This window comes from Selaginella moellendorffii, unplaced genomic scaffold (assembly GCF_000143415.4).
Source record: "Selaginella moellendorffii unplaced genomic scaffold, v1.0 SELMOscaffold_122, whole genome shotgun sequence".
Taxonomy (NCBI): Eukaryota; Viridiplantae; Streptophyta; class Lycopodiopsida; order Selaginellales; family Selaginellaceae; genus Selaginella; species Selaginella moellendorffii.
This window is the reverse complement of record NW_003314383.1, coordinates 171,987-183,317: the sequence shown is the minus strand read 5'-3', so window position 1 is coordinate 183,317 and position 11,331 is coordinate 171,987. Positions and strand designations below refer to the sequence as shown.

The following is an 11,331-nucleotide window of genomic DNA, read 5'->3' as shown; positions in this document are numbered from 1 at the left end:
TTATTTCTTTTCATTACCTTATTGCTAAAGGAGCCTCCTCAAAAATATTCAAAAATATTCAAAAATAAAATTTTTCAAAAATATTCCGAATCTCCACCTCAAAAGTACTTAATCAATTTAACATTCTAAATTGAAGAATGCAACCTTGTCTTCTTTCTAATCAAACTTTCTATGGAAATTCTTCTACTTTTCCTACTCCTAAATCGATTTGTGACAGCACAGGTTTCTTGCTTAGAACACAAAAGGACTTACTCTAAATTCTTTTGTTTTTTTCAGGAATGTGGCTTCTTTTCGAGGACATGTCAAAACTATAGAATCTCAAAACTTGGTTACTTCTGGGCTACTTGCTATAAAGAAGATCGCGCTTACACAAAACATTGGTTTATTGTTCTGAACGAGTATGTAGAGAATGTGAATGGAGAGCTCAAACCTGGGGGCTCGGAGTTTTCAAGGACATGTAGCCAGCTGCGAATCATTAGATTCCACACAGAATCTTCTGATCTCAATCGGGTGGGAATTGGAGGCTATTGCAAAGATTTTCATGGAACACCAACTTGGTCCCAATTTGATGTGGACTCCCATGTAAAGAATGTGGATGGATACCTCAAATGGTGTGGTCCTTGGACATGGTAACGAAAAACAGTCACCGGTAAGTTACTGATTTTAACATGAAAATATGTATTTATTCCAGATGGCCTAGAGTTATCTTTAGTAAAATCGTGATTATTCAATATTTATCCATCATATGCCGAAACTAATCACAAAGTTTGTTGAATCAAAAATCATGGAAAAAAAATTATGAATGTGGGACCTCACATGAACAAGCATTAAAACGTATTACGGTTTACGAAACTGTTTTAAATGTCATTCATAACCATTAGATTAAAGACTCTCAATGAGAGCCGTTAGATGACTTATAATGGATTTGCTTATAAGAATGGAGGGAGTGGAGCCTAAAACCCTAAGAACAGAGCGATGCTAGGTTTTAGGCGCTCCGGCGATCGGTTCCAATGCGGCAAGGATTCCTCCATCCAGCAGCAGCTGCCGCGGTTGGGATCCACCTCGAACGAATGGACGCTGGCGAGCTCCGATTCTCGCAGAATGAAGAAGGTTCTCGTCTCCGGCTTGCCCGACTTTCTCGATTCGGGTAAGTCCTCGCGCTAGCGATCTCTTCCGCACGGATATTTCGATCGATCGCCTCAAAAATCTCGCGTCTATGCTCGCAGAGGGCCTGTTTTGCTTCTTCGAGCAGAATTTCGGCCCGGTCTTGGATGCTGTCGTGCTCCCATTCCATTCCGCCGATGGCCAGCGAGGAAGATTTGGCGTCGTCACATTCAAGAACAAGAACGCGTTCCTCGAAGCTATCCGGATGAAGAGCGGCTACATCTTTGGGAAGAAGGTACGCAGTCGAGTGAAATATGTCTAGAGCAATCTTGATTCCTTTTCCATGCCTGCCAGGCGATGATCGACATCGTGGAGGCTCGCGTTTCCAGGGACTTGCTGCCACCAGCTGACGAGAATTCCAAGAGACAGTTTGGAGAAGACGCTCCTCCGGCAAGCCTCATGCATTCTCCTTCGCTTCCTCCCTGGGCTCAGAGGTTCCGGGACTGGCTGCCGGGTTTTCTAGCCGAGGTTTCCAAGCGTCTGGCGAAAGGCGAAGCTTATCCTCTTTGCTCGCTGAAAGGCGACTTCCGGGCAACTTGTGGGCTGGAGATGGATCACGCGTCACTTGGTTTCGAGAAACTGAGAGACTTCATCCGTGCGTGGCCAGAAATCTGTGAGCCGAAGCTTGTGCCAGTGGGATCGGGCCCAGCGACACACATTGTTCTCGAGCGAGTGATGCCAGACACAGCAACAGAGATCCAGCAGCGGGAGCCGACTTTGGGATTGGGACCACAGACACGCAGTGAGAGTGTGTTGCCAGCTACCGAGACTGTGATCCAGCAGCCAGACCCGGGGCCGTCACAGCCACCTCAAGCTCCACCAAGCGACGTTGTCCAGGGATCGTTACTCAGCCGCAACGTGCTCCAGGATCTGTACAACGAGAACATCCCGACACTCCGCCGCAACGTGCTTCAGGATCTGCACAACGTGGAGAACGTCCCACCACCACCACCCAGCACCGGTACGATGCGCAACGTCTTTGACAACGTCGAGCACAACACTCTACCACCGAGCACCGGTGTACTGTGCAACATTTGCAAGGAGGAAGCGCTGTGGTCCGGCATTCCGTGCAGGCATCTTGTGCTCTGTGACTCCTGCAAGAAGTGCCTCGACAAGTGTGGTCAGACCCGGGGGATGTTTTGCCCCGTGTGCCATGATCCGGTCGAAAGCATGGTAAGCTTGTAAATTCTGCTTCAAGTGTTTTTCTCACTATTACGTTGCTTTTACTAGGACATGCTGCGATCGGCTGGCAAAGTGCCGAAGATGATACGTGAGGACGACGCTCCGGCAAGCCTCGAGGGACTTGAATTCGAGAAATTGAGTGCCTTCATCCGTGCTTGGCCAAAGTCGCAGCTTGTGCCAGTGGGACCGGGACCAGCGAATCACAGCGCTCTCGATCGTGTGCTCCCAGAGACAGCACCGAAGATCCACCAGCCTGAGACTCCAGCTCCGCCGGCCTACATGCTCCGCCGCCAGTCCGCATAGAGTGCTTCCACCATCTCTCGCCGAAGGCCCGGTACTCTTTTGGTTTTCTGCTTTGTTGATACTTTCGATCGATTTTGCTGTACAGAGTTAGAGCTAGTCGAGACAATTTCGTTTCTGACGAGGAAGTGTACATTCATATTCGTGGTCCATGAAAGTGTTCTTTTCCGCAAGAACTCAAGTCTCGATCTTCATAAAGGTAGTTTGGTCTCTTTTTCTTTCTAGCACGTTCTTCGTGCGAACGTTCTGAACGGCGGTGATCACGCCATATGGACCAAAAGCTGACGGCTCAGATGCTCTCTATCTTACGAACCTAGGGATCCACTCACTTCCGGCTTGCTGCTCACACTTGCGAGCGTTGGCGATGGCGGTTCCAACGCTCGAGGTAAATATTTAATCCATTATAGCAGCAGTAGCTATGGCGAAGAGCTTAGTTAGCGCCAATGCAAAACTAGCAGTAGAGCAGGCTGATAGAAAGGCAGGGAGCAACGCTCATCGCTGTTCTAGCAGCAAGTCTTCTAGCATAGAGCAGATTAGAGGGCCCGGGGCAGTGCATTTCGGGTTGGGATATGGCAGGAAGCCGGTGCTATCGACGACGAATCCGCTTCCGCTACTCCATTGGTCATCGAAGTGGCTCCCTCGGACTCCATTGAATCGTCTCGACGCGGACTACTTGTTAACTTGCAGCTCCAAGGCCGTCTCCAGTGACGATTCCAAGGCCGTCTCTGAAGATGGTGAGAGTGATGGCTTAAGTTCTAGCTCTTCCAGCAGGAAAGTTGTAGAGGAAGGAGGAGAAGTTTCTAGCAGTGGTCGTGGTGGGGAGGGAGGGAGGAAGGAGGAGGAGGAGTCATCCAAGTTTCGCTGGATGCCTGAGTGGCTCAACCTTACAAAAGACGATGCCAAGACGATCGTGATTGCGTTTCTAGCGTCGATGCTGTTTCGGTGGTATGTTGCGGAGCCGAGGCTTATTCCATCGTTGTCGATGTATCCTACTTTTGAGGTTGGAGATAGAGTGGTCGCTGAAAAGGTACAGGCATTTTTTCCCCCCCTTTGTTTTCTTTCGTGCGTGACTCCTCTCTTGTTGCAGGTCTCGTACTACTTTAGAAGTCCAGACGTAAACGACATTGTCATCTTCAAAGCTCCGGATGTTCTCCAAGTGAGTGTGTCGATGGGAGATATTGTTTGTGCTGAGGCGGGTTTCGCTTTTTGTTTTCCACAGGCCAGGGGCTACAGTGCTGGAGACGTTTTCATCAAAAGAGTCGTGGCTAAAGAAGGAGATGTTGTAGAGGTAATCAAACGCTACTGCGCAAGAAGTGCTAAAACATTTGTTTTCTTTCGTGACAGGTTCGCAATGGAAGGCTTGTCTTGAACGGAGTGGAAAGAATGGAGAGTTTCATTGCCGAGCCACCCGATTATGACATGCCTCCAGTCGTAAGCATCCCTTGTATTCTAAAGCTAAAATCCTCGCTTACGTTTGCTTGCCAAACTGCAGACCGTTCCCGAAGGCTACGTTTTTGTCATGGGCGATAACAGAAACAATAGCTACGATTCTCATATCTGGTAAATCTCTTTCATTTCAGCGTTTTCTCGATCTTGAGACTCGCTCGCTCTTTCAGGGGACCTCTCCCGGTTAAAAACATCATAGGAAGATCGGTGCTAAGATACTGGCCGCCAACGAGGCTGGGCAGCACAGTACTGGAGGAAGCGCCACGACTGTCGTCACATCGTGCGTTGTTAGAGAGCTCAAGTTGAAAGCTCCGTATCGACACTATCTCTTTTTTTCTTCGAGGGGCTCACTTGCGATTAATTTAAGCAATGCCGGAAGCAATCGCGTTTGTTTTGTGAGCAATTGGCGAGAAAACAATTCTAATATCTGATAGAGAGACTAATCAAAGGTTTCTTTCACTGTCAAGCTCACGGCATCAGCGGTCTAATTGCACTGAGGGTTATGTTGATCCCGCAGTTCAACGCTTTGCGATTACTATTACCTTGCAACTAGACTGTCTTCCATGTATGATCTTCCCAGCATGGGCGACTTTGAGAATGCTAAGCTGCTGAGTTTCAATTGCGAGGATACTCCAGCGAGCTCCTGGTCTCGAGGATCACGATCCGTAATACAGCTTCCACGAGAAGAACTGCTCGAAGTATGTGATGAACACCAAGAAGCTGCTAATGAGGTGGTCGTGGTTGTGATCACTATAGAGCATTTCAAGATGGTTGCGAGTGGCCACAATGGTGGTTGCCAAAGTTGCCATTTCTGCTCTTGGTGGTTGTTCTGTATTACTTGCTGATTAGCCTCATGGTTCTTCAAGTTGGCAGGCAATAATTGTACAACGTCCTTTCGTCTTGAAACTTGACTCAGCAAAGTATGAGCTAACCTTCCAACATGAAAGAATTGAATAATAAATAATTATTATAGAAATTTTCCACAGTGCTGGATGCTGCATTGCAACTCATACAATCAATGCATTGCCTCAAAAATATCTTGATCCATATGGAAGCAAGTAGACACCCATTCTCTAGAAAGTGGGAGATAACGTTCAGGGTGCTGAACTGAAGTAATTGTACATGAGCACAGGAATCCTCCATGTACAGCAACATTGGTACAAGTTCCTCCTTTCTTGCAGGGTCCATATGAGAATACATTACAAATATTTAATGCCTAAGTTTTTCTTATCTTTTAGAAGTTCTGAAAATACAAATATCTTAAACAGATACCATCTAATTTAATTAAATTATTTTATAAACACTTTTTGTGAGGGCCAAGTGTACGGTTACGATACCATATATTAATATTAGCATAATGGGATTTTGGTAACTATCGGATTGGTTTCAATTTGGACCACTCGCTCCTGTATATAAGCTAGGGTTTTTGGGCTAATGTAATGTCCTAAGTTTAGATTTCCCAGGAAGTCACCCAGCTCAGTACTATTCAAACCCAAGGACACTTAACCCTAAATATCCCAAGACTTGGAAAAAGGGGTGCACTCTTGTTCATGGGCCCTTTCCCTCTATATTTGAACCCTAATAGATCGTCTCTCAAGTACGCTTAACCCCAAATATCCCAAGACCCTTAACCGATTGGAAAGGGGGGTGCACTCTTGTTCATGGGCCCTTTCCCTTTATATTTAAACCCCAATGGATCGTCTTTCAAGTCGTTTCCTTTGGTTACTTACATCTAATTGATATGCACATTTTTTATATTCCCTTTCCATATTCCAAACACTCACATTGGTGGAGATGAGGGGCACCTTTGATTATCCTTGAAGAGTGCTTGAATTTGGGATTTTTGTTTAGATCTAGCTTTTGCATTGTTTAGATTTAGCTTTTTCCATTTCTTTTTTTTTTTGTTCTTCCCTTTTAGGATTTTAGTTTAGATCTAGCTTTTTGCATTGTCTAGATCTCCCATTTCCTTCTCACTTTTTGTCGTTTCTCTTCTTTTGCTCTTTCTTCGTCCGTCTTCATGGCAAATCCGCAATCTCCTCCTTTGACTTTGGAGCAGCAATTGGTACAATTGCTTGATGCTATGTGCTTGCAATTGACTAACCAAACTTAGTTGATGGCGGTGTTCATGGCACATGGTACAATTCCTCCTGCTCTTGGTGCTAATCCTCGCGTTCAGCCGGAGTTCTTTCGCGGGAATCCTGGCGATGATGTGTACCATTGGTTCGATCACTTCAAGGTAATTGCCACATATCATTCTTGGGATGATGTTCGACGTTTGCATGAGTTTCCCACGTGTCTCCAAGGGACGGCGTTGCAATGGTACAATGGTCTGAGCACAGTCACTCATGGGGATTGGAGTGTTCTCCTGGATGTCTTCAAACACGCCTTCGGACATGCCGACGACTATAATGATGCCTTCCAACAATTGCATTGTCTTCGCCAAAGGCCATTTGAGTCGGTGATGCAATTTGGCATTTGTTTCCGAAGTCTTTTGTTTTGTGCAAAGCCAAATATGTCGAAGCGGATCAAGTTAGGAATGTTGTGGCTAGCACTTCATCAAGATCTTGTTGAACTTGTGCATGCACTTGCTCCCGCCACCCTTGACGATGCTCTTTGCTTGACACAACATTATGAGATGTCGCCTCTTCCACTTCTTGCTGCCCGTCCTTCAGCTCCCCTTCCTGTGGGTGATGGTTCTGTTTCAATGGAGGTTGATGCTACTGCTGCTCGAGTCCAAGGACAAGGGCGAGGACGTGGTCATGGCCGTGATGTTTGCTGCTAGGCATGTGATGAAGTTGGTCATACTTATCGGTGCTGTCGGCATTTTCCGGATTGGCAACCTCCATTTCTTTGGTGGGGACCTTGGCGTTAGCAACGTCCTGTTGGTGCTGTTGCAGTGGAAGGTTTGAACACTGAGATGCATTTGGGAAATGAGGAGTCGCGCAAGTAACGGAGGGACCTTGCGCGAATAAGTTAGTGACCCCTCCATCTTTCTTTCGGGAGTATCATCAAGGGGTTCACTTAGCACCGGTTCATCCAATGTTTACTTTCCAAACTCGTTTATATAACAAGAGGTGTCCTATTATTCTCTCCATATTGGTTGATACAAGTTCAAGTTTATCTTCTATTGCTCAACTTGTTGCGACACGTTGCCATCTACACTTGCATCGTGCGGCAGAATTAGTTTTCATTCTTTATGGCAACGGCCGTACACATGCATGTGCACGGGATGACACAGACCTGGTTGTGCGTGTAGGCGATCTCGAGCTTGAGTTGCAATCATTACGGGTGGTGCCGAGTCAAGCTTTTGACCTCATTCTTGGTATGGATTAGTTGCAGCACAATTATGCCAAGTGTGACTTTAATGCTTCTCCCCTTTATCTCATACTTCCTTATGTTTCATCCATTCCTCTCACTTCGATACCTCTTCATCCCTCTACTTTTACCTCTACTTCCATTACTTTTGTTCCCCCACTATTTCCTTCTATGTTTCCGTCTTGTTCTGCTCTTCCCTTTTTCGATCCCTCCGACAGTCTTTGTGTTGCAGCGGTTGACCGGCTCATGAAGGAGTATTTTGATCTCTTTGAATTTGACCTATTGTTTGGGGCCAAGATTGCCACACGTCATTCGATTCCAACCGGGGATGCTCATCCAATCAAGGTTTTTGTTCGTCGTCGGTCACCCAAGGAAATCAAGATTTTACATGCTGACGTCAAGGAGATGTTTGTGAGACACAAAATCCCTAGGCCCCAAAGTGGAGCCGGAAGGGCGCCACATGGTAGTGGCCGAAGCGAGAGCCAAACGAGCGTAACACGTTTGGACCAAAAGCTCCGACTTGAAAAGTCAAGAGCGGGAGTGGAACTCCCAACGAAGTGCTCGAGGAACGAGCACGAAGCGAGCAAAAGGCAAGGCTCCAAAAAGGGACCCAAAAGGACCAACACATGACACGTGGGAGTGTCCGAAATGGACTCGAGTTGGAGTCCGAAGTGGAGTCCGAGATGGACTCGAGTTGGAGTCCGAAGTGGAGTCCGAGATGGACTCGAGTTGGAGTCCGAAGTGGAGTCCGAGATGGACTCGAGTTGGAGTCCGAAGTGGAGTCCGAGATGGACCCGAGTTGGAGTCCGAAGTGGAGTCCGAGGTGGACCCGAGATGGACCCGAGTTAGAGTCCAAAGTGGAGTCCGAGATGGAGTCCGAGATGGAGTCCGAGATGGAGTCCGAGGTGGACCCGAGATGGACCCGAAATGGAGTCCGAAATGGAGTCCGAGATGGACCCGAGATGGAGTCCGAGATGGAGTCCGAGATGGAGTCCGAAGTCGAGACCGAGACCGGGACCGAGACCGAGACCGAGACCGAGATCGGGACCGAGACCGAGACCGAGGCCGAGGCCGAGACCGAGCCCGAGCCCGAGTCCGAGTCCGAATCCGAGTCCGAGTCCGAGTCCGAGTCCGAGTCCGAGTCCAAGTCCAAGTCCGGAGCCTGAGAGGGTGAAAGCCCAAAGCGTTCGTCTCCCAGACCCTGGGGGGTTTGGTGAGCCCCAAAAGTATAGTAGGGGGAGGACTGCAGTGGAGCCAGTTTGGCCAGGAAAGGCCAGTTTGGCCCAGGAAGGCCGGACCCAGTGTTGGGTGATGAGCTGCCCACTGGGAAGTCCAAGACTAGAGTGAACACGGACCGACAAGCGGGGTAGCTTGGTGAAGTGTTCAAGAGCCGGCTCTAGTTCCCCCGGGAGATCGACTAGCCGATGCTCCCAGTCCAAGTGTGGGTGGCACTACCTACTTGGATACCAGGTGTGGCTCAACGGAACCTCGCTCTAAGCCCATGGCTAGAGCACCTAAAGGCGAAAGGCGGGGAGAGTACCCAGGTGGCTCGCGTAAGGCCACGGTGTTCCGAAATGTTGTCCCAAAGGCCTAGACTGTGGAAAGGAAGAGGAGCAGTCCTCTGGGGTAGTGACCAAGGACACAGTCGTGTGGTGAGGAAGTCCCAGAGGACCATGGGACTTAGTGGTCGGGCCTATGGGCCTCGATCCAGTGGCAGTGTTGGCAAACACGGCCAGGGGCAAAAAGGGACTTGGTAGGAATTGACAAAGGGACTTTGGGGAAGGCGATTCCCCAGGTCTGTGGGCATCCTAAGGATGCTAAGGAGTGGATCTAGGATGACCACTCGTGGACCGATGGCCCAGTCTTGGAGAGACGGGATGGTGATGCAAGTGGTATTGGACCACTAGTGCAGCAAAGGTGAATGGGCATGGCCTTAGCGTAACGGGCCGAGATGTCAGTGGTACCTTTGGGTGTCGGTCTTGGGACCGGACACGTGGAGCACTTGGACCAGGTGCAAGTGTTGAGTGGCATGGATGCCATTCTTGGGGCTAGCAAGTCCAAGTCCTGAATTGGACTTAAGGAGGTTGTGAGTGAGACTCCTCCAAGTGGTCGAAGGTGTGGTTAAGTGACTAAAGTAGAATGGAAAAATTAGTCGCTTACAATGTTGGAGAAGGGTGTTATTCGGAAGTCATGGAGTCCTTGGGCATGTGAACCTCATCTTGTGATGAAGCCTGATGGGAGTATTCGTTTCTGCATCAACTATCATCCGTTAAACGAAGTGACGATCTCAGATATGTACCCTCTTCCTCACACTGTTGATCTCTTGGATTGTCTGGGGCGAAGTCGTTAGTTCACCAAGCTAGATCTTGCTTCTAGGTACTAGCAAATACCTATGGCCGAAGAAGATATTCCTAAGACTGCTTTTCGTACACCGTTTGGTTTGTATGAGTTCTTGCCGTTTAGTTTGAATAATGCTTCAGCAACTTTCCAGCGGATGATGGACGAGGTCCTTTGCGATATGCCAGAGGTCACTGCTGACTTCATTGATGATGTCTTAATCCACTCGAAGGGGATGTGGGAGGAGCACGTTCATGATGTTTGTAAAGTGTTGGATCAACTACGCGACGTTAATTTAAAGTTGAAGCGATCAAAGTGCGTGTTTGGGTCTAAGGACACAACTTATCTTAGGTACCGTATTTCTCGTGAGGGTTTGTAAGTTGATCATGAAAAACTTGTGGCTGTTCTAAAGTTTCCTACTCTGAAGTGTGTGAATGATGTGCAGCACTTCTTGGGCAAGGTGCAATATCTCGATCATTTTGTGGATCATCTTTCTGATCGCACTGCACCATTGCGAGCATTGCTGAAGTCATAACATCATCTTTCATCTAGTCTCCGGATTGTGAGCGGGCGTTCGTGGATCTCAAAGAGCTATTAAGGACTCCTCCGGTTTTGGCATATCTTGACTACACTCGACCTTTTATTTTGCGCATGGATGCTTCTGACATTGGTCTTGGAGGTGCGTTGATGCAAGAAAGCTCGAGTGTGCCTGGTCAGTGCCATCCCATTGTGTATATAAGTCGTACATTACAACCAACGGAGATGAACTACTCCACGATAGAGAAGGAATGTTTAGTAGCAGTCTGGGGTTTCGAGAAACTTCATGCATATCTATATGGTTCTCAGACGTTACTTGAAGGTGATCATGCTGCTATTACTTCATTATTGAAGCGAAAAAACCTGGTTGGTCGTACTGCTTGATGGGCTTTGAAGTTTAAGATATATGATTTTGATGTTGTTCATTGCCCAGGGAGTTTTATGGCTGATGCTGATGCCCTTTCTCGAGCTCCTCTTCCTTCTCCACTCTCTTCTCATGTTTCTGACGAGCCTGTTGTTCTAGCCTCTATGGATTTTCTAAACAAGGATTCTGTGCCATCAGCAGTTGCTATACTTGACGTTCAATGTCCACAAGGTGTAGAGCAAGATCTACCTTCTCTTGATGAGGTTCGCGAAGCTTAAAAGATTGAGCCGTGGATTTGAAGGCTTCGAGATGGGTTTGAGAATCCTACATCACTTGCTAATAATTTGCCTTTCCGGTATTTACATTCTCAATATCGCCTTGAAAACGGCCTTCTTTATTTTGTGGGGATGAATCCTGATGATCATTTATGGCTGGTGGTGCTTTCTATCTTTATTCCGCGGTTTCTCCATGCCTACCATGATTCTCCTATTCTAGGTGGGCATATGGGACATCATTGTGTAATCGAGAAGCTGCACAGGTATTTCTATTGGCCGGAGATGCGACGTGATATTATTCGGTATGTGCGTAGCTGTGTTTAGTGCCAAGCTCATAATACTCCCCCTCGGGTTATGGAAGGACAGTTGGAGTTAATTGCAGTTTCCCATCTATTTGAGTTGGTGGTGTTT

The 11,331-nt window shown here is 47.7% G+C and overlaps 2 protein-coding genes across 3 annotated transcripts; both read left to right on the top strand.

Moving 5' to 3' along the window:
- The first annotated feature begins 975 nt into the window (after nucleotides 1-975).
- On the top strand, nucleotides 976-2,858 carry LOC9632911. Its single transcript, XM_002991649.2, has 4 exons — nucleotides 976-1,147; nucleotides 1,227-1,399; nucleotides 1,459-2,337; nucleotides 2,395-2,858. Exons 1-4 carry the CDS (start codon nucleotides 976-978, stop codon nucleotides 2,647-2,649), a joined length of 1,479 nt encoding a protein of 492 aa, XP_002991695.2. The 3' UTR covers nucleotides 2,650-2,858.
- On the top strand, nucleotides 2,696-4,558 carry LOC9632910 (chloroplast processing peptidase). Of its 2 annotated transcripts, XM_002991648.2 has the most exons (6): nucleotides 2,952-3,673; nucleotides 3,734-3,802; nucleotides 3,866-3,934; nucleotides 3,991-4,077; nucleotides 4,139-4,206; nucleotides 4,263-4,558. In XM_002991648.2, exons 1-6 carry the CDS (start codon nucleotides 3,065-3,067, stop codon nucleotides 4,396-4,398), a joined length of 1,038 nt encoding a protein of 345 aa, XP_002991694.2. In that variant the 5' UTR covers nucleotides 2,952-3,064; the 3' UTR covers nucleotides 4,399-4,558. The 2 variants fall into 2 exon arrangements, with proteins under 2 accessions (XP_024521224.1, XP_002991694.2); XM_024665456.1 differs by having other exon boundaries at nucleotides 2,696-3,673; nucleotides 3,734-3,934.
- Nucleotides 4,559-11,331: the final 6,773 nt, after the last annotated feature.